Source organism: Neovison vison, chromosome 2 (assembly GCF_020171115.1).
Source record: "Neovison vison isolate M4711 chromosome 2, ASM_NN_V1, whole genome shotgun sequence".
In the NCBI taxonomy this organism is placed as follows: domain Eukaryota; kingdom Metazoa; phylum Chordata; class Mammalia; order Carnivora; family Mustelidae; genus Neogale; species Neogale vison.
This window is the reverse complement of record NC_058092.1, coordinates 23,240,284-23,261,921: the sequence shown is the minus strand read 5'-3', so window position 1 is coordinate 23,261,921 and position 21,638 is coordinate 23,240,284. Positions and strand designations below refer to the sequence as shown.

Sequence of the window (21,638 nt, the reverse complement as noted above, 5' to 3'; positions counted from 1 at the left end):
AATATCTTGCCGAGGTCTTCTCGTTATCTGGAGATTGAGCATCAAACGTCTTTGGCTCCAGAGCCCACGCCATCATTGTACATCCTGTCACATGATATGCCCAGGGTATCTTTTAAACCAGTGCATTATCAAATCCAGAAGTCTTACCTTTTAATTCCTTGATTTAAACATTTGAACTGTGTCAGCTCATTTTGGCATTCATAGTACACTAACTAAATCTTGCAAACTTTTTTGTTGGGGGAGGCGGCCCAAGAGCCGGTAGTAACTGTTTCAGACTTGCAGGTCAGGCAGTCTCTATACAAGCATTCAGTTCTGCTGTGCAGTACAAAAGCAGCCACAGACAAAATGTAAATGAATGTGTAGCTATCATGCAGTCAAACTTTATTTTCAGAAATAGGCAGCAGGCCAGATTTGTCCTGTGGGCTGTGGTTTGTCAACCCTGAACTAGGTGCTGTGGCTCTTGGTGTTTGAAAATGGAGCCGGAATCAGTACTTACATGCATGGTGTCTTTGCTCTTTCCAGTGCCTCGGTGATGTTGTGAAGTACACTTCCTTCTTAATTCATGTTTCCTCTGTGAAGGAGGAAATAACTGTTGGTGCAAGTAGTTTCTCATTTAATGACTTGCCGTCTGCCTGGCTTTCTTTTTAAGGTATCTTCCCTTTTAAAAGCAATTGACCTCATTTAAGCAATTTAGTTGCGTATGTTTGCATGGGACTTATATTACTGCGTGTCCTGTATCTGTCAGGCATGTCATTCCTCAGGAACTTTGTGTCCTGATCGGTAGAGCTTTGCCTTTGCTCAGTCTGTTTCCTTGACTGAAGGGTTCTTGCGTGCTTTGGTCTTAACCTAGAGAAAGTAGAGGTACGAGAATTGGTCTCTAACAGTGCCCATACAGAGGTCCTGAAGACACGTTTTGGTGCAGGAAACATAACATTTCTTTACCAAATATATATTAGGCCACACCTGATCCGGTTTCTTTGCTGATAGTGCTGTACTGCTGACACCGGCCATTAGCTCTCCGATCGCTAAGGGCTGTGCTGTGCATGCATTCATTGTGTGCAGTTCTCTCCTGACTCGCTTCTGCACAGGGAACTTAAACTCAGTGTGATCTCGTGCCTTTCATAATACCACACAGCTAGCAAGTATTTGAATGCACATGCCAGCCTATAGATCTCTCTTGTTTTCCCAGTATGGATCTTTTCTCCATCATATGATTTTCATACTTCTTCCTCAGAGTCACACATGTGTTAGTTAGAATATTCTCCAGATGATCACTGACCTGCTTACTTAGCTTAGTTTTTCTTTTCCTCATTATTTATTCAGCAACTGCTTGTTGGTGCCTACTTAAGACTCTTTAATGTTTTTTCCGTTAGCAGTTGTTTAAAGACCAAAATTCTTTAAAGAAATCTTTATTGAGTTATATTTTACATAGAAAATTCATCCATTTCAGGCTTACAACCATCACCATAAATCGGTTATAGAATATTTTTATCCCCTCAGTTTTCTCAAGACCAGTTACAGTTAATCTGCATTCACACCTTTAGCCCCAGTCAGCCACTGATTTGCTTTGTTTTAAAATTTGTCTTTTCTGAACATTTCATATAAATGGAACCATACAACATGTGATGTCTTTTGTTCGACTTTCTTCCCTTCTCATGGTGTGTCCCCACCTTCCACCACATTCTCATGTGTTTGAGATTTCATTCATGATCTTATATGTGTCAGTAGTTTGTTTCATTTTATTGCTGAATTATTGTCTTCTTTATGGATATACTACATTTTGTCTAACCATTCACTATTTCTAAGGATTTCTAACCATTCACACGTTCTAAGAATTTTTGTCGGTTGTAAGTTTTGGCTATTAGAAATCATGCTGCTGGGGTGCCTGGGTGGCTAAGTGGGTTGAAGCCTCTGCCTTCGGCTCGGGTCGTGATCCCAGGGTCCTGAGATCGAGCCCCGCGTTGGGCTCTCTGCTCAGCGGGGACCCTGCTTCCTCCTCTCTCTCTGCCTGCTTCCCTGCCTGTTTGTGATCCCTGTCTATCAAATAAAAAAATAAAATCTTTAAAAAAAAAAAAAAGAAAAGAAATCATGCTGCTATGAACATTTACATGCAATTCTTTCTTTGGACACATGTTTTTATTTCCCTAGTAGTAGAATTGCTGATTTGTGTTTCAGTTTTATGTTAAACTTATTGAGAAAATGCCAGTGTTTTCCAAGTTGGTGAACCATTTTACATTCCCATCAGTAGTGAGGGCTCTAACTTCTTTGCATCTTTACTGACATTATTCTTGTCTTATTTAATATAGCTATTCTAGTGAGCTTGAAATGGTATGTCAGTGTGGTTTTAATTTCCATTTCTCTCATGACTAAGGATGTTGAACATCATTTTCTTGTGCTTATCAACTATTCATATATCTTTGGGGAAATGTCTGCTCACATTTTTTTGCCCATTTTAAAATTTGGGTTGTTTTTCTTATTACTGAGCTGTAGGAATTCTTTTTATATTCCTGGCTACAACTCCTTCATTAGGTACTTGCTTTGCATGTATTTTCCTCTGGTTTTCTGCTTGTCTTTTCTTTCTTCTCCTTCTTCTTTTTAATATTGCATCTCAATCCTTTTTTTTTTTTTTTTTAAGATATTTATTTATTTATTTGTCAGAGTGCGTATGAGCACAAGAAGGGGAGCAGCAGGCAGAGAGAGAAGCAGGTTCCCCACTGAGCAAGGGGCTCCATGCAGGACTTGGTTCCAGGACCCTGGGATTGTGACTCAAGCCACAGGCAGATGTTTAACTGACTGAGCTATCCAAGTGTCCTGTTTCTTTCATTTTGCAGTAGTTTTTAATTTTTATAAGATCCAGTGTATCATGCTTTCTGGTATAGGAATCTTTGCCCAGCTCAGGCTCATAAAGATTCTTCTTGTATGTTTTGTTCTAAAAATTTTACTGTTCTAACTCTCACATTTAAATTTATCATTCAGGGTGCCTGGATGGCTCAGTGGGTTAAGCCTCCGCCTTCAGCTCAGGTCATGATCTCAGGGTCCTGGGATCGAGTCCTGCATTGGGCTCTCTGCTCAGTGGGGAGCCTGCTTCATCCTCTCTCTCTGCCTGCCTCTCTGCCTACTTATGATCTCTCTCTGTCAAATAAATGAATAAAATCTTTAAAAAAGTTTATCATCCATTTTGAGTTAATTTTGTGTTATTGCAGGAGATGGAAATGCATTTTTTTAAGTGTGCACCATTTTCCCCAGCAAAGTTTAAAAATTTTCAGTGTACATGTCCTATATCCCTTTTGTTAAATTTGTTCCTGTCTTCTTTTTCTTAAGCTGTTATGAATGGAATTGTATCCTTACATTGGTTTTGGATTGTTTGTTGCTTGTTTATAGAAATGCAGTTGATTTTTGTGTATTGATTTTACATTCTGCAAATTGGCCATACTTACTTATTAGTCCCAATAGGTTTCGGTAGATTCCTTACGATATTCTTTGTGTAGGAACACGTTACTAGTGAATAAAGGGTTTTCCAGTCTGGCTGCCTTTTATTTCATTTTCTTGTCTAACTGCCGAGAAACTCCAGCACAGTGTTAAGTACAGTAGATAAGAGCACACATCCTTGCCTTGTTCCTAATCTTGAGGATAAAGTATTACTCTTTTACTTTTAAGTGTGATCATTGTAAATTTTTCATAGTTGCCCTTTATTGGGCTCACTTCTGTTCTAAGTTTGAGCATTTTGCCATAAATGGAGTTTGGATTTTGTTCAGTGCTTTTTCTGTGTTTATTGGTGAATGTGTGGTGTTTATCTTTTATTCTGTGAATATGATGTGTTACATTATTTGTTTTTTTTTTCTGTTTCCCCCCCTCCCAATTTATTTATTTTCAGAAAAACAGTATTCATTTATATTTTGGTTGTTAAGACACCCTTGCGTTCCAGGGATAAACTTTGCTTCATCCTATGGTTAGTATTTTTGTTGAAGAGTTTTTGATCTATATTCATGAGGGAGTCTGTCACTTTCCTTTCTTTGTCTGACTTGTTATCATGGTGACATTGACTTTATAACATAGGTTGGGAAATGTACCATCCCCCTCTGTTTTCTGGAACAATTGGTGGAGTATTGGTATTATTTCTTTAAACATTTGAAAAATTCAGCAGTGAAACTATCCTGGCCTGGGTGTTTACTTGTGGAAGGATTTTTAATTACTAGCTCAATTTCTATTTACATCTTATGGGGCCAAGTTTTTCATTTCTTGAGACAATTTTGGTAATTTGTGACTTTCTAGGAATTTGTTCTAAGGTGTCACATTTGTTGGCATAGAGTGGAAATGTCTTTTTTTTTTTCTTTAAGATTTTATTTATTTATTTGAGAGAGAGAGAGAGAGAGCGAGCGAGCATGAGAAGGGGGAGGGTCAGAGGGAGAAGCAGACTTCCTGCCAAGCAGGGAGCCTGATGTGGGACTCTGTCCCGGGACTCCAGGATCATGACCTGAGTTGAAGGCAGTCACTTAACCAACTGAGCCACCCAGGCACCCCTATGGTGGAAATGTCTTAAGAAAGAAAATCTCCCATCCACTTTCTCAACTCTCCCTTCCATCTCTTCCACAGATAAACATACATACACATATGTGTGTTCAGTAGTAGAAGTAAGTTTTTTATGACCCTGAGCGAGTCAGATTTTGAACTAGGTGTCTTAAGTGTGTGTTATACTTCTCAATTTAAAAGTATTGCTTTTGTAATTATTAATATTACTATTGATCTTATTATTATTAACAACTAGACTTACAGCTGCCATTATGTGGCTTGTATGTGGGTGAGATGGAACCTTTAGGCTCTCAACCTGTACCTAAAACATTCATCTCTATTAAGTTCCAGCTGTACCTCAGCAAGAAAAAGTAAGGGATGTGGAGATGAGTCTCCCAAAGATTTGATTCTTACCTAAATAGTTTCATGTCTTGCCTCCCTATAGATGGCTCCCTTCCACACCCATTTCCTCCTCATTTCCTGAAATGCTCCTTCATGCTTACGGTTTTCTCCATAATCTCCAGATTGTGCCGTTTTTAAACTCTAAGCATCAAGAAGTAGCAGATGTAATATATTATAATGTGCATGGTTGACAACTCCCAGCTGTATCATGTGCCCTGGAAGAAGATTGCTGTGCTTGTTAATTCCCACAGTGTTGAAATACAGTAAAAATGAGCTCAAAAGTTCATAATCTGTCCAAGGCAAAAAAAAAAAAAGTAAGCACTTAGTTTTATATGATAGAATTCCTATCTTCTTAAAATTATTCTTGCTGTTCTCATATGTCCTTAGTCCTTTAAGAAGAGAAAAGTTCAAACATGAAATGGTTTTCTCTGTCCCTGCATAAACTGCCAGACATGTTTCTAATTTATTGTTCAGTAACTTACTGTTTCTGGTTATATACTAGTCAGGTGTGTGCCTTTTGTACTTCTCCATTCTACAAGGTAATGTAGTATTTTGTGACTGCTCACCTGAAAGTGACTTGTCACCAGTAAAATTAACCATGTGAAAATTAACTTATTTTGGACTCAGTAGTATGCACTGGTGACAACTCATTTTGAGTTTATTTTAATTTAGGGCTACCTGGCTGTGGTATTAATATTAGGGAGTAGATTGGGGAGAACTTACGGTAAACATTTTGATGAGTGGTGTTGGCTTCTGCCTGTATTAAAAAGTCAGATGTTGGGACCTTGGCAATTTTTTTTTTAAAGGTGAAGAAGGTAGGATTTTGCCCCATGGGTATTTGATTCTGTTTTTCTGAGTCTCTGTTCTCTTCCTTTTTGGTTTTTGGGGATTCTGTAGATACATCCTCTAGCCTAGAGATACTTCCCTCATGTGGGTCCCGTTTACTAAGAAGCTCATCATTGAATTCCTCATTTTGGTCACAGAGTTTTTTAACGCTAGCATTTCTTTTCAGTTCTTAGGATTTCCGTCTCTGCTTCCATTGCCCACCTGTTCTTGGATGCTCTCTGCTTTATCTGTCAGAGCCTGTAGCATATTCACCAGAGTTGTGTTCATTCCCTGGTCTGATGACATGATTACCCCTGCAGTGTATGTCTCCAATGCTCGCTCTTTCTCTTCACATTGTGTGGATTGACTGTCGGTGTGCCTTGTAATTGTTGAGAGCCGGCTCTGATGCACTGAGTAAATAGGCTTCCGGTCATGTGTTGTTGAGGTGTATGGGGAGGGGCAGTGCTCTGTAGTCCTGTCACTGGGGCCCAGTCATTTTAGGGAGCCTGTGCTCCTGGACCCCCAACTTCACAGGTGCTTCTCATTTGATCCTCCCCTTTTTGGTGGGACAGGGTGGGTTGAATAGGCTGGAGTTGTGTATTTCCTGTCCCCAGCTCAGTCAGTCTCTGCTGATAACCCAGCAGGTTATGCTAGTTTCCCCAGATGGCAGGCTTGGTGAAGAACAGAGTGCTCTGGCCTATTTCAGAATGGTTTCTTTCCTCTTCACCTTACTTAAGCCTTTTTCTTATATTTATTGTGGAACCTGGTTGCAGTCTCGGAGGTAAATCTCAAAATATTATGGGGGTTTTAACTCTCAAGGCTGTCTGTTTCTGAGTTAATAGCAATTTGTCAATGACAGTTTAGGTCTCCTTATGTTTGTCATCCATATTAGAATGTTTTTTTAGGAGTTTGATTCTGTTTCTCTGTTGATTTGTTACTTCTCCCTAAATGCCTTTATTAAGTGACACGATTCTTGAAATATCTTTTATTTTCAAAACTTAGTGTGTTTGTGCCATTCCTTCTTCTTAAGCATGTTCCTTGCTGTTCCCATGCTCTGCAAGACCTGCTGACTTACTTGATTTTCACCTCTTTCCCCATTTCTCCCCTTTCTCAGGCCAGGGAAGAAAGAATTGCTTATGAAATGGTTTAATACAGAGCAGGCATATGGCTACTTAACTGTTCTCTCTTCTTATAAACCTCCTCTCTTTCTTGATATAACTGAGCCTGAAAATGAGTCTCATTTGGTTGCAGAGGCACTTACTCTGGAGTTGAGTTGTGTCACAGATTCTAGCCATGATCATCTTGGGTTTTGTATCTTTGGGTGAGCATTTTACCTCTTTAGGCCTAAATTATCCGTTACATAAATGGTAATGTAGAACTTCTTTTCCACAATACCAATAAGAATTCAGTAAAACAGTGTATGGAATACTTCTAGTATAGCACTTGGCATAGGACAAGTGCTCAGTAAATGTTTCACGAATTTTAACATTGAGCCATTTCCTTTTGGTTCTATCACTTTGATTGAGATCCAGATCTTTGAAGCTGGACCCTAGAATTCTGTGGAGAAATCCAAGCTGGGTATCTTTTTGTAGCTGCCATTAAACTCCAGAGCAGACATTAATTATATCTCATGAAGAAGTTAATGGACAGATCATGCTGGGTGACTTTTCTCATGGATTCTGAGTTGTTATTCATCTGTGCTCTTTGCGGTTTATTAGCGTGTTTCTTACCTACCTTGCCTTTTTGTTTAAAAGAGTGGGGTTAAATAACACACAAAAAGGGTGTTTTTTTTTTTTTAAATAGTGTAAAGTTTAAAAAAAAATCATTGTAAAAAAGTAAGAATATTGAAAATACATTCTCATGGTATTTTTTTACTCTGCTTTACATTTTGATAAGCTTTTTGGTCTTACCTCTATTTTATCTCTATGTTATCTTCTAGAGATTCACAATTATTTTTCCCTTGTCATCGGTTCAGTCATTAGTATCCGTGGCATGAAAGTTGTTGCTACTGCAATCATTTCAGGCTCTGTCCCAAAAGAAGGTGTTAAGAGCTGCCCATTCCGGATGCAGAACTTGAAAACCTTCCACTGCAAAGCATATGTCCTTTTTCCCGACTCCTTATGTCTCTCCTTGGCCTCGGGTGCTTTAGTGATTTTCAATTTCTGTTTAGTGGCAAAAGCATTCCTTCGAAGCTTTTTGGGAAGCTCTTTATATAAAACAGACCAATCTGGGTACTCTTGATTTGTTTCTCTTTTCCTTTTTTAAGGAAGGGTTTCTGATGGGAATGAGATTATTCTACTCATGGCAGGAATCTCCCCAGAGCTCAGACGGAAAACGACTTGAGGTCTCTGTGCGTTGTGTGTTTTCGGATTCCTGGTGCTCTGGTGCTGGGTCACAGGACAGGCACTCTCTCATCTTTTCCTGATTAACGGCTGTGCTCGCTATTGCTCCGTTCTTGCTAGCAGTGCCCTGTCAGTGGGTCCAGGCATTTCCCCTTTTCTTTGTGCAGAAGTTTCTTTCCGTCATGGTGAGTTGGCCTTATAAAAACTGTGGCACTAATAGAATCGATTCTTAACACCGAAGCAATAGATTTGAAACAAAATCAGAAATGGGCAGGCTTTCGTGTGTGGGATGCTTTTTCCCTCTCTTGAACAGAATTCCGTAAGAGTGAGTCTTGAGTTGTCCTGTTCTGTAACCAACAGGAGGCCTCACCAACGGCAGTGGGAGATACATCTCTGCCGCGCCAGGCGCTGAAGCCAAGTACCGCAGCGCGAGCAGTGCCTCCAGCCTCTTCAGCCCCAGCAGCACTCTGTTTGCGTCCTCCCGGCTGCGGTACGGAATGTCTGATGTCATGCCCTCCGGCAGGAGCAGACTTCTGGAGGATTTCCGAAATAACCGGTACCCCAATTTACAACTACGGGAGATCGCTGGGCATATAATGGAGTTTTCCCAAGACCAGCATGGGTCCAGGTGAGGACTTGGCTTTGGCACTTAAGGTAACTGAAATCTTAATGCCTTAAAATTCCATGCCTCAGATAAGGTATACACTAAGTAAATAGCCATAAAGTAATTGAAACAAAGTTTGCCTCTTAGTATGCTTCCTGTTATTTATTTCAGAGGGATGTGGGCAGATGGGGGTCATCAGATACACAGGTGATTGAAAAGAGCCCTTTAGTAATCCAGATCACATGCTCCTTTTTATCTTACTGTAATGTTCCTAGTTCATGGGAACCTTCCAGAGTGTCTATTTAAGGAATTTAAGGAACAGAAACACTAACACAAAGATATATGCACACTTCTGCTACTTTAATCACTGTTAAGAGTCTTGCTCGCTCTCTCTCTCTTTTTTTTTTTTTTTTTAAATTTTACTTATTTGAGAGCATAAGTGGGGGGAGGGGCAGAGGGAGAAGCAAGACCCCTTGCTAAGCAGGGAGCCCAACATGGAGCTTGATCCCAGGACCCTGAGATCATGACCCGAGCTGAGGGCAGACACTCAGCTGACTGAGCCACCCAGGCGCCCCAAGAGTCTTGCTTTTAAGGAGACATTATTCACATGTAAGTCTGGGTATTTGCTGACTCAGGAATAAGATCGCTCCACCACTTCTCTGTGTCATTCCACTCTGTAGAAATGAGAGTCTACATAGAGGTGAGAGAGAAGAAGCTACTATAAAACACAGAATCTGCTTTGGCTTATCCCTCTCCATTTGTCTGTTACAGTGGCCTTTGCAGAACGGGACCACCCTGGTCCTGGGGGGAAAAGCCTGATTATCGTGACGTCCGTCACCCATCCTTTCATATTTGTTCCTGCTTCTCTTTCTTGCTTTCTGTGCCCACTGAAACAGCTTCTGAGGAACGCATCTCCTCTTTGAGCTCTGCCATCTTGCTACTGGGCAAGGATTTCTCATACTTAGATCCTATGGACCAGATTGAGAGACAAAATTTTTCTTATATGGTTATCTGAACTGAAAACCACAAACTGAGTACTACTTCAGAAAACACTGCAGGCATAAATCATAACTCTTCATATCACGAATGAGTACTGCTTCATATTCACATGAGTTAAAGAAGATACTAGGGCTGTAAGCGTTGAGTTTATTGATGTAGGGCTGGTTTCTAAAAGAGAAGGTCAGGTAGAGTTCTCCCTGAGTTACGGCCACCTTCACCCCCTTTCCTTGCCCACCTGCTTGTCTCCCCCTCATCCCACACACAAATACAGTTTTGGTTGTATGTAATGAAATGTACTAAAGTTTAAATACATTTATTTTTAAAAGTTCAGTGAAGTTAGGGGTACTTTACACTATAATTTTTTTTTCCTTTTCAGAGAAAAGGAAATGAAGTGAGCTCAAGTAATTCATTTAAATAACAGTTGTTTGTGTGTGTGCCCATATATATGGGCACCTGCACAGGCACGTGTGCGGATTCAGAACGGATACATTATATAAATTGAACTAATCCTTACTGATTTCCAAGTCTTCCTGAGATGCTAGGATTGCCATTTTTACTTTGTACTTCAGATTCATTCAGCTGAAACTAGAACGAGCCACACCAGCTGAACGCCAGCTTGTCTTCAATGAAATCCTCCAGGCCGCTTACCAGCTAATGGTGGATGTATTTGGAAATTACGTCATTCAGAAGTTCTTTGAAGTAAGCCTTGTTCTTTCTATTCTTTGACGTTAGAGTATCTCTGGAGCATTTTGATTTTCATTAGCTGTTTTTAGAATGGCAGTCTCATCCCAGTCCTCAGCATGAAGTGTGTGTGGTCTTTTTGAAGAGCTTTTAAATGTTTCTCCAAGTTACTAGCAGCAGTAGGTCATTGAAATACCCAAGCAGATGTGCCAGTCTATTTTAGGAATGTGTTTGGAGAACCGCTGTCCCTATTTAGGATCCAGCACATTATTTCTGATTGTTATGATAGATTAACTAAATATGTCTTTTTAGAGGAAATAATCCTCGTAAGATAATTTTAGCAGGATCATGATAAAATGTTCTAAAAAATGGATTTTTAGGATTCCTGGAGAGTTACCTTTGAATGTCAGATGTAGTGTTTTTCATCATAAACTACAGTCACGAGGATTGTTAAATGCTTCTTTTTAGATGATCCTTCAGTCTTGGTTTCCTCTTTTACTTCTGTTATTATGAATAATGTCTACTCTTGTTACTGTTGCTTTTGGAAAGGATTAATGAGATTGCTGGATTAATGTCTGTAAATGTCAGAAAGGCAGGGATTTTTTTGTTATGTTCTTGTAACCCTGGTGTGCCAGTATCAGCAATTTTAAGTCCTAAATCCAGAAAGGATTTGAGAGGAAGAACTTGGAACAGGGGAAAATGCTGGAACTGCATATTACCTGCTCCAAAATAGAAGAAATTTGTCAGTTTTGTACATCTTGCTTAGTTCATTTTGTGTGAGATATAAAAATGGCTCACTCACTGCCTTTGTATTCCTACCTTCTCACAAAGACTGAACTTTTTTGACTTTTTTTTTAATTAAAGATTTTATTTATTCATTTGAGAGACAGAGAGAGAGAGAGAGAGCACAAGCAGGGGGAGAGGCAGAGGCAGAGGGAGAGGGAGAAGGAGATTCCCTGCTGAGCCAGGAGCTCAATAAGGGGCTCGATCCCAGAACCTGTAGATCATGACCTGAGTTGAAGGCAGGTGTTTAACTATCTGAGCCATCCAGGTGCCCCAGTTCTTTGACTCTTAACTCTTCAGTGATACACTAAGAAGCCAGCATATTTGTAACGTTTCTATTTACCGAGATTTTGTGATTAAATTCTGAGCAAAGTGGAAGTGCAGTGACTTTTAAGGGAAGTTTATGTTTCATAAACACCTCTGTCATCTTTGTGGTCTATATTAACAGCAGTAAGAATTGTTGTTATTACTTTAGTTCTTATAACAAAGAGTAACCTTTTTGTCCCTGTAAAATTACTGTAATATTTGGTAGCAAACAATCCACATGCCCTTTGGAAGGTTAGAGTGAATAACCATGGTATCTTTTTAATTTGAATGTTTGTGCTTTTTAAATTGATCCAGTATTTGAGGGGCAACTATCAGTCAAAATCAGCTTGGGGAATAAGCAAAAACTGGGGGTGCTGTACTCTAGATATGGTCTGTTTCTAAAAATTCAGAGAAAGATCTGAAAAACTTTATGATGATTCTTGTTTCTGAGATGAGTCTCTTGAATTGGTAAAGTAATACCAGTGGCTTTTGATCCTGTGCGTCTTCCCCCTAAAATTTCACTTAAAATGTAAGATCCTCAATAAAAACAAGAAATGAACATAAAATGACTTGTAATTTTGACTTTAGAATGTCTTTTCACCACCCTCTTGTCCCAGATAGAATGTGGAACTCTCCGGCTTCAGCGCTGGTCATGTGCTCTCGGAGATGGCTGAATGAAGAGGGGATGATAACTGTAGCTTAGAGAACTTGCCTGGTGCACACAGCATCCCTGGTCCATAGTTCTCTTGTGTGGAAGCTGATTATGTATACAGTCTCCTCCAGTCTCATGATTACGTCATTCCAATGAAAAATAAAAAACCAGGAATGGGAAATCCTTGTAGGAAGAGTTTTAACATTTATGCAGCATTACCTCTAAATGATTCTACTAACTTCCCCCTGGACTGTGTTGCCCTCTATAGAGAGAAAATTCCAGTGCTTAGAGTGACGTAAAATCCTAATTCAGAACACAATGTCTGTATGTTAAGATTTCATGTGGATGAGAGAAGACCTTTCTCACCCGTGGGCCTCAGACACCTGAGGGCTATAGATTTGCTCCAGGAAGTGCTTGACTCTTTCCCATACATTCACTAAGGTTCCAGTAAACAGTGTTGCCCACATGTATTACTATTTTTAGAATAAATGTAAATGCTCTTATATTTAATGGGAATATAGATTCCTAGCATTAGTGAATTAATGGCAATTTTGAGGAATTACGTATTTGTTTAACATACAGTAATGAAACTGCTGCTCTTGGATACGTGAGAAGTTTCTCAACATAAAATGGTTCCTTATAGTCAGAGGCTGAGAACTCTGGCTTGAAAAAACAAAGTTTTTGAACAAAAAGGTTTAGTTAATTAATCATAGGGTGACAAGGCTAAAAGAAGTTGTGCCAGTAGTTGATACAGAATAGTGGATGCTTTGCGTTTTCTGGTTTCTTGCCTACTACCTAAGTAATGGTATTCACCCACACACTGTGTCTAGTTTGGCAGCCTTGAACAGAAGCTGGCTTTGGCAGAACGCATTCGAGGCCACGTCCTGTCACTGGCACTGCAGATGTATGGCTGCCGTGTTATCCAGAAAGCTCTTGAATTTATTCCCTCAGACCAGCAGGTAATTGTAAGTTTCCCCTTTAACTTTTCTCTTGGTGTTCGATGTTTCTCCATGGCACATGTAGTGAACCCTGTAAATTTGTCAGTCTTTAGTTTTCTTGTATGGTGGTGTTTTTGTTTTTTTGTTTTTGTATTTTTGGGGGGGGTGCTTGTGTCTGCCTTTCTGTGCATGGCACGCATCAACTGTGCAATTAAGTGTGTAAATTTACAGTAGATCGAGTGTCTTATGTTAATGCTGTTGATTTCAAACACTTTTCTCATTGGCCAGTCTAGTAAGTACAATTTTACAGGTGGGTGTTTTGTATGACAAGAATTAAAGCAGGTTGAAATGCTAGACCTGACCACTCCTACAAATCAAACTTAGGTGATCTCGCCCACTTATAATTTTCCTCCACTTCTTCCTTATTCATTCCACCACCTTGCACCGAGAGAGTGCCCTGTGCCTGGCCCGGTGCCCACTCTGGGCCAGGCACTCTGGTGCCCACTCTGTGCCTGGTGCCCACTCTGGGCCAGCACGAAGATTGGTCTCTGCCCACAGAGCACTGTGTGGGGAAGAGCCGTGGAAGGCGCTGGTGAGCCCGTGAGAGCACGTGCTCGAGGCTTCTCGGGAGGCTCTGCGGGAGGGGAAGTCCAGGCTGAGGGGGAGTGAGGAGGAGAGACAGAGATCTGAGCTGTTAGGTGCCGTGTGTGGGGCCGACACCAGCCGGACACCCATGGCTTCTGGAACAGTCGCAGGGCCGGTCCAGCCAGCCTCCCTCCCACGCAGCTCCCTGGGCTTGGGAAACAAAACACACACGGGCAGGCACGTGCCACTGTGTTGTGCCAGGCAGCACCGCGAGCCCCAGCTGCTCCCGACCTGAACCCTCGGCGTTGGGGCTCTGGACTCCCTCTGCCCTTCTCAGGGGAGGTGTTGGGCACGGTCTGGCGATGATGAACCGCTTGCCCTCACTGAGAACAAAGTTCGGTAATGAGAATCTTTGTTATGGACTCAAGTTCTGAGCCAGACGAGGCCCCCACCGCCTCCAGTTCAAAACACAGCACCACAGTGGTGTTGGCAGTGGCCCCTGAAGGCTGGGGGAGTCCAGAGTCCAGAGTCCTTCCAGCGGTGAGGCTCGCAGATGCGCGTGTCAAGACGCTGGGGAGGGCAGCGTGTTTCGAGACCGCGGGGTTCATCGGCGCTCCGCACTGGCAGCACAGCGGCCCGGCGTGGCGACACCAGCACCACGTGAGGAGTCAGGAGCACGGCCAGAGCCGCTGCTCTTCTTCCCTAAGGCTCAGATCATTATCTGTTTTCATTTTCCATGGATTTTTCATGGATGAAAACTTCGCAGTTGAATTTTTTCCTCTTAGATTTTCTCGTTTCTTTTGAACATGGAAGTTTCTTCCTCTTTTTTTTGACTATAATGCTTACTTGCTCAGAAAAGCAAGAGAAATATTAGTTTCTCTCAGTCTTTGCCTCTGTCTTAAATTGTTGATTTAGTCTCCATTTTTTTCAGATTTTACTGTTTGGTCTTTTCTGATTAGACGGCTGCGCTGTAGTAGTTTTTCACTTCCTTTCTCTCACCCTGAGGTGTGCTTTTCTATCCAACATTCCTGTGTATTTTTTCCTGGTCTGGTTTCTTTGTCTACCTTGTTCGGGGCCTGGTATGATTCTTCCTGTTATGGGTATTTTACTGTTTTCTAGATGGAAGTTTATTATTTTCAGTGAAATTAACTCCTCTCCAGTGGGATTTTTAACCTCTTTGGGCTCCAGAACATACGCAAGGAAGCCACCTCCCCTTTATTTTGATTAAAAATGTTCCAGTCTTTCTGTTTATATATTCTGCATTCTCCACTTAACAGTACCATAATTATATTTCCAGAATAAATGTTTTCCTGACATTTGATTAATTGCTTTAGGAAACTTTCCTGAGTTTGTTGCCTTCAGCTTTTTTAGTCCCTGGTATTGTAATCCTGAATTTCTTTAATGGGATAATCTCTTAGTTGCTTTGTCATAGTCCACATCTCAGAGGTTTAAGACGTTCTTCTCATGAATGTCACCATTGTGGAGTGGCTTGTAGTTTCTTCCATAAATACATAATTCAGTACAAGGGAGCGAATAGACAGGGATGGGATACAGCAAAGAGATTGGGCAGCAGGTGCCAGAGCCCAGCCATGGTGCGGATATTCCGCATCAAGGAAGGGATTCAGTGAAAATCTCCACGTCTCTTGTCCTATACCCTTGTCATCTCCACTCTTCCCCTGCTTGCACACTCGCACGGTGAGTCTCGCACTCCCACAGCACCAGTGTCTGGTCTTTTCCTGTATTCCCTGAATAAATGCACAAGCCTCATGCACTTGGCCAGCTCCATGTCTGGTCTTCTGTATTCCCAGGCAGTATTGTCCCTGCTGTCCTAGCTGTCACTGGCCTGGTGGAAAGATCACGTTGGAGTTCCAGACCTGGGTCAGTGGCTATCTGCATTCTTGGCCGCACTGGTTACTTACTCCCTCTCTCAGTCTCTGTCACCTCCCTCATACATGTATGTGGAGGGTATGCGCAGGATAATACATAGCTGACTGACAGGTGCTTTCCTCACCCACATTACTTTGCCACACAGGTACCAGATCACTTGGTTTTGCATCTTGGCAGTATAGGTCTGTGATTTTAGCAAGTCAAAGAATTTGTGCCTTGGTTTCCTCATCTATAGTAGTGTCCAGGTCATAGGATTGTTAACGAGGATTCACTGAGTCATAACACATTAAGCACTTACAGATATGTCTAGCCTATAGTTAGCTATAGATCAACTCTTCTCATTATTAGTAACATGTACTTTACAGGGTTGTCATGTTAAGAACATGATAAATTATATGTGAACTTCTCTAGTACCGTGTATATCATACAGATTCCTTTCTACAGATGTCTGCATTTTGAAAAAGTCTCTGAGGTTTTTTGCAAGTTAGAGAACTTTTTTAAAACCCAGGTTGCTGTTACAGGAAGTTTGCTAATCCATGGAAACACTGCTGTCCTCATTTGGAGCTGCTGTGTTATTGTCATGGTGCCACAACTATGTGGTTCTACTTCATCATCATAGATTCCCTGCCTAGTGCTTTGTGTTGGATAAGAAGACTGTTCATTGTCCGGGTGTTCGGCTTGCTATGATTCTGGTGGTGCTTTTCTTTCCTTGTCTTCTAATAGAACGAGATGGTTCGGGAGCTAGATGGCCACGTCCTGAAGTGTGTGAAAGACCAGAATGGTAATCATGTGGTTCAGAAATGCATCGAATGTGTGCAGCCCCAGTCTTTGCAGTTTATCATTGATGCATTTAAGGGGCAGGTAAGTGACTTAAGAAAGAAACAAAGGAAACAAGTGTTTGGGTGTCTCTACGCCCAGAGAAGAAGGTAGCATTAGGGGGGTGTCCCCACGTGGCCACACCACCAGAGATAGCCTCTCGTTTGTCCTGTTTACCTGTATGTCATAAGAGCCTCTGTTCCCTTAGCACCAGCTTCCAGGTAGAGCTGATATTTTCTTACATCATTTTTCCAGAATTGCCCCTTAATTGGCTGTTATTATTAATTTCTCTAACCTGAAACATCATATTCACACCCTCCTGAGCTACGTGGAACAAAGAGTAAAACACACACCTCCTTCTTGGGTCCGTGAAATTGTTTTTTGTTTTTGTTTTTAAAAGGGGAGACATGGTAAATACCAAGCAGATTTTCACGTGCAGTCATGTGTACCACTAAGCTGAAACTGAAATGGGATTTTAGAGTTGTTTAGTCTTTGGGGTTTGCTCAGTTATGGCAGCGGTAAGGAGATTGAAGGGGTTAACTGGGGGGTTGTTTGGGTTTTCTGAGTTAATGAAAAAAGAGTAGATCTGTTTACTTTAAAAATAAGGCCTTAACATTTATCAAAATAGACAACAAGGAAAGTAAAAGGACTAAGCTGCCAAAAGGGAGAGAATATTTTCAAGATGAAATTGCTGAAGAATTAATAACAAATGTATAATCAACTCCTATAATCAAAGACTACCATACAAATTAGTGCAAAAATGACCACAAGCACTAACAGACAAAAAGAAACACAAATTGCCAGTAGACAGAAGACAGAATGATTCCATTAGTAATCAGGAAGATGCAGAATAAGGGTACAGGTAATAGACCACTGTTCCCCTGCTGGTCGGCCGCTGTGTCCTTGCAAAACTGTGGGATCTGATCACTGTTAGTGGGAATAGACATTAGCACAGCCATTTGGAAAATTATTTTGCGACATCCTTCAAAGTTCAGCACACGTATTTCCTGCGACCAGGCATTCCTAGCCTAGGTGGATACTAGGAGACATAACTTCGACATATTGAAAGCAGCCTTATTCTCCTAGGAAAGACTGAATGATCTGGATGTCTGTCAGCACAGGGTTAGACGAATATTAAAGTAACAAATCAGGTACTTGCCCAGCAGAAGCTCCACAGTAGAAGTAAATACTTCAAACATAATGTTGAGTGAAATAAGTTAATTCATTATAGACTGTGAGTTTTTAGCATTTAAAAAAAAAATTCTTTAAAGATTTTGTTTATTTGACAGAGACAGACAGTGAGGGAGGGAACACAAGCAGAAGGAGTAGGAGAGGGGTAAGCAGGCTTCCCACTGAGCAGGGATCCCGGTGCTGGGCTCTATCCCAAGGCCCTGGGGATCATGACCTGAGCCGAAGGCAGACGCTTAGTGACTGAGCCACCCAGGCGCCCCAGTTTTTAACATTTTTATAAAACAGAGCAGGACCGTACTTTATACTGTGGAAGTTAACACAGTTGTACACATACAGCTATGCATTAAAAACCACATGAAAAGCACTTAATGCGCTGACACTTGGCCAGTATCTAGTAAGTGTGAGCTCTTGTTACTGTTCTTATTATTCCTGTGATTATTCTTTTTTTTTTTAAGATTTATTTATTAATTTGAGATAGAGAGCAAGTAAGCACACGTGGGAAGGGCAGAGGGAGAGAATCCTCAAGCAGATCCACGAGATCATGACCTGGGCTGAAACCAAGAGTCAGATGCTCAACCAAATCACCCATCCAGGTGCCCCCTGTGATTATTCTTAATGACAGACTTGAGTGCAGGTTACTCCATGTCATTCTCGCTAGGAATGCCAGAATTGAGAGTGGGTGGTCCAGAGCTGAAGCCTGTGTTCTTATCTCCTCCAGACCCAAGAAAAGAGGAAGAAGCTTTTATTACTTATTGCTGGAAAACACCCTAATTAAATTTAGAAGATTTGCAATGTCATCAAGTGAAAGCATTTAGGATTTGATCCCAGCCCTTTTTCTCTTTTTAACCCTGTTTTTTGACACCGTGGACTCTTAACAAAGTGTGTGTTTTGTGACTTCGATTAATTCTCTGTCCGTTCTAGGCTTCTTGGAAAAGTCCTTTTCAGCTCTGAATTTATGTACATCTCTAAATTCCTAGGATAGTTATGAAATGGGTTTACACACACACCTCATTATTTGTAGCGAGAACTCGAATGTGCCACATTTGTAATTTGGCCTTCTGAGTTAGACTGGAACATACTGTCCTGGCTTTGTCAGTTATTGTCTGTGCGGTGGCAGGCACACTGGAGAAACCTCGGGGAGCTGCAGAGCTCTCTTCCAGATGCTGGGAATACTCATCACTCACTTTCTCTCTGTCTTTGGGAAGATTAACGGAATAATGGATATGAACGACGCCGAGGCATCGAAAGTGGCAACTGTCATTCTTGGCTTTGTTGTTTGTGTTGTCTGTCCTAGGTATTTGCTTTGTCCACGCACCCTTACGGCTGCCGAGTGATTCAGAGGATCCTGGAGCACTGTCTCCCTGAGCAGACACTCCCTGTCTTAGAGGAGCTTCACCAGCACACAGAGCAGCTTGTGCAGGTAGTGGAGTTGCCAGTAGAGTAACTGCAAACACCTGTGGGCTCGTGCAGGCCCAGACCTTGTGTGTTTTCTCAGCACAGGTATCCGTTCCAGAAGAGTTAATGTTAATGTGTTTAAGATGCCCATTGGCTTTGGGGCAGGTTCTCATTTATACTGTCCTGGTTTGTGCTTTTTGAATATGGTTGAAGAAGAGAGCCCTGGCCTTGGAGTGGAGGGCACTGCCTGCCAGCCTTCTGCCATGGACAGGCCATTTAACCTCTCTTGGTCTCAGCTTCATCATTGCAACTGAACTAAGTGGATTAGGTGGCTTCTTTTTAGCTTTGGTAGTTTCTTTTCTTTTGCCATTAAACATTTCTCCGCCATCACAATAACCAAGAGAACACTTTCTAAGTGTAGTATTGTACTGAAGCAGCACTTTTGTTGGGAGTTTGTTGTTTGTTTTGGTGGGAGGTGTGAGGTTATAAATGTATTACATCCTCATTGTGGAAAAAAATTGGAAGCACAGAAAGTAAGAACAAAAGAAATCATCTGTAATCCTGCCATCCAGAAGCAAACACATTTGGGCTTTGCACTTGTTTTTAAAAGTATAAATTTGTATGTTTATTCTCTCCAGTACTTTTAACCTTAGATGAGTGAATATATCTATCGTATGCTTGTGATGTTATTTAATTAGGTATTGTCTGTTTTGTTGGACATAAACACTGTTTCCCATTTTTCTTAGAGGTAAACTTCTGTTTGAGAGAAAAATAGCTCTTTATTCCCAGCTATGCCTTCCTTTCTTTGTTCTTTCTTTCTTTCTTTTTTTTTTTGTTTTAAGATTCTATTTATTTGAGAGAGAGCATGAGAGGGGAGAAGGTCAGAGGGAGAAGCAGACTCCCCATGGAGCTTGGAGCCCAATGCGGGATTCGACCCTCGGATTCCAGGATCATGACCTGAGCCAAAAGCAGTCGTCCAGTCATCTTAGCCACCCAGGCACCCTAGTTTTGTTTTGTTTTTAAACGAGAGGAGGCCTACTCTTTTGGGCCTAGTAGCTAATAAAGGAAGAACTTAAATAGGACCTTTGGGCATAAATATGTAGAGAAATAGTCCATCATCTGGTAAATATTCCTCTTTTGTAATGATAAGGAAAAATTTGTCACTCCCTATTCATTTTTTAAAGTTCTTAAGTGTTCGTTATTATTCAGGTAAACTAGTGGTGCTGTAGGAAGGAAGGTAGGTGGTGATTAGATGTAAGGATTTAGGTAATTCACAGAACTTACTTTTACATAAATTTTTTTCTGTTGTTTCTCGAACAGGATCAATATGGAAATTACGTAATCCAGCATGTATTGGAGCATGGTCGTCCTGAAGATAAAAGTAAAATTGTAGCAGAAATCCGAGGCAATGTACTTGTATTGAGTCAACACAAATTTGCAAGGTGTGTGCTTTGAATCACATGGACTCCATTTTCCAGAGAAGACGATAAAATAGTATTTCAAGGCTAGAGAGAAGCAGTGAATTTTCATTCTCTTCTTTTTTTACATGTTTCTTTTTCTCCAGGTATACACAGCTTAAAAAGTCCAATGGTTCTATTATAAAGTATAAAATAAAGCAGATCCCTTAATGTCTCCTCACTCCACTGTGAAATCTGAGCATTATGTTTCTAAAGAACTTAAATCTTACACTCTGGTGAACTAGACATTTTATTAACTTATTTTTTCAGAATTGTGAAATGTTCTTTACTCAGTTTCCTCTCTGGTGCCAAAATTAAGAGGCAGCATATACTGTATCTACATAAACAGTATTCTTAGAGTCTCTTTTCCAGTCTTCATACTGTGTGAGGTCAAGAATAAAATGGGCTAGTTATCCCCAGATTGTGAAAAATGTGTTAGGTGACTTATAATTAACAGTGGTTGGAGGAGAAATTGATGGCCCTCCCAAGGGATTAGTGGTATGGTCTAAGTGGAATGTGTGTATCCTACAGTACGTAGTATAGTAGTTTGTATTTTGGGAATATTTTTCTTTGTTTTTTAGGATACACTGTCAAGCAGGTATGACTCTACAGTCTTGATCTTTTTAAATTGCTTGTCTCTGAGTTTTGTAATTTTATAACACTGCTGCATGGGAAGAGAAGAGACACTCTTTGATCCAGTGTCTCAGTATCCTAACCATTTCAGGGTCTCTGTGATCTTGTATTGCCTTTTTCTTTCTTTCTTTCTTTTCTTTTTTTTTTTTTTAACATTTGGCAGGACCAGGGACTTAGGGGCAGAATCTCTTAGAATTCTTCCTTGGGTCACTTACCTTCTATTTACTTTTTTTTTCTCATTGTATTTAATATCTCACTCTTAGGTATAAGTATTAATTAATATTACAATAGACTTGTGTGTGGTCTGGTAATGACTGAGTAGCTGCTTTGGGCCTAATCCTCCCACAGATAACGACTATAAATTGTGGACAAAATGCCAAAAATCTTCCTGAAGGCATTAAGCCGTTTAAGAGAGTGGCCAAGAACAGGTAGATACCAGAAGGGTTTGGGGGAGGGGAGGGGAGGCTTATTGATATTTGGAAGGACATAATTGCACTGGGGAAATCTCCCTGTTCCTCCCCCCCTTCCCCTTTAGATTTTTCTTTTTTGTATTGCATTGTATCGAGATATAATTGACAGATAAGTTTGTCAATTATGTAATTGTGTAATTATGTTATTATTATGTAAGTTTGA

At 40.8% G+C, this 21,638-nt stretch overlaps 1 protein-coding gene and 1 non-coding gene across 13 annotated transcripts in view; both read left to right on the top strand.

Moving 5' to 3' along the window:
- Positions 1 to 21,638, top strand: part of PUM1 (pumilio RNA binding family member 1) — a 135,557-nt gene that overhangs the window by 105,067 nt on the left and 8,852 nt on the right. For 8 of the 12 annotated variants that reach the window (XM_044237639.1, XM_044237638.1, XM_044237632.1 and 5 more), the window contains 6 exons: positions 8,439 to 8,706; positions 10,251 to 10,380; positions 12,934 to 13,068; positions 16,237 to 16,374; positions 18,815 to 18,940; positions 20,236 to 20,357. In XM_044237639.1, coding sequence (XP_044093574.1) covers positions 8,439 to 8,706; positions 10,251 to 10,380; positions 12,934 to 13,068; positions 16,237 to 16,374; positions 18,815 to 18,940; positions 20,236 to 20,357 — 919 coding nt within the window. The remainder of the gene's footprint in view (positions 1 to 8,438; positions 8,707 to 10,250; positions 10,381 to 12,933; positions 13,069 to 16,236; positions 16,375 to 18,814; positions 18,941 to 20,235; positions 20,358 to 21,638) is intronic. The other 4 variants (XM_044237641.1, XM_044237634.1, XM_044237637.1 and 1 more) reach the window with 1 other exon arrangement.
- Positions 13,982 to 14,066, top strand: LOC122901611. Its single transcript, XR_006383603.1, has one exon. It is a non-coding gene; the product is annotated as a small nucleolar RNA SNORD103/SNORD85 (small nucleolar RNA).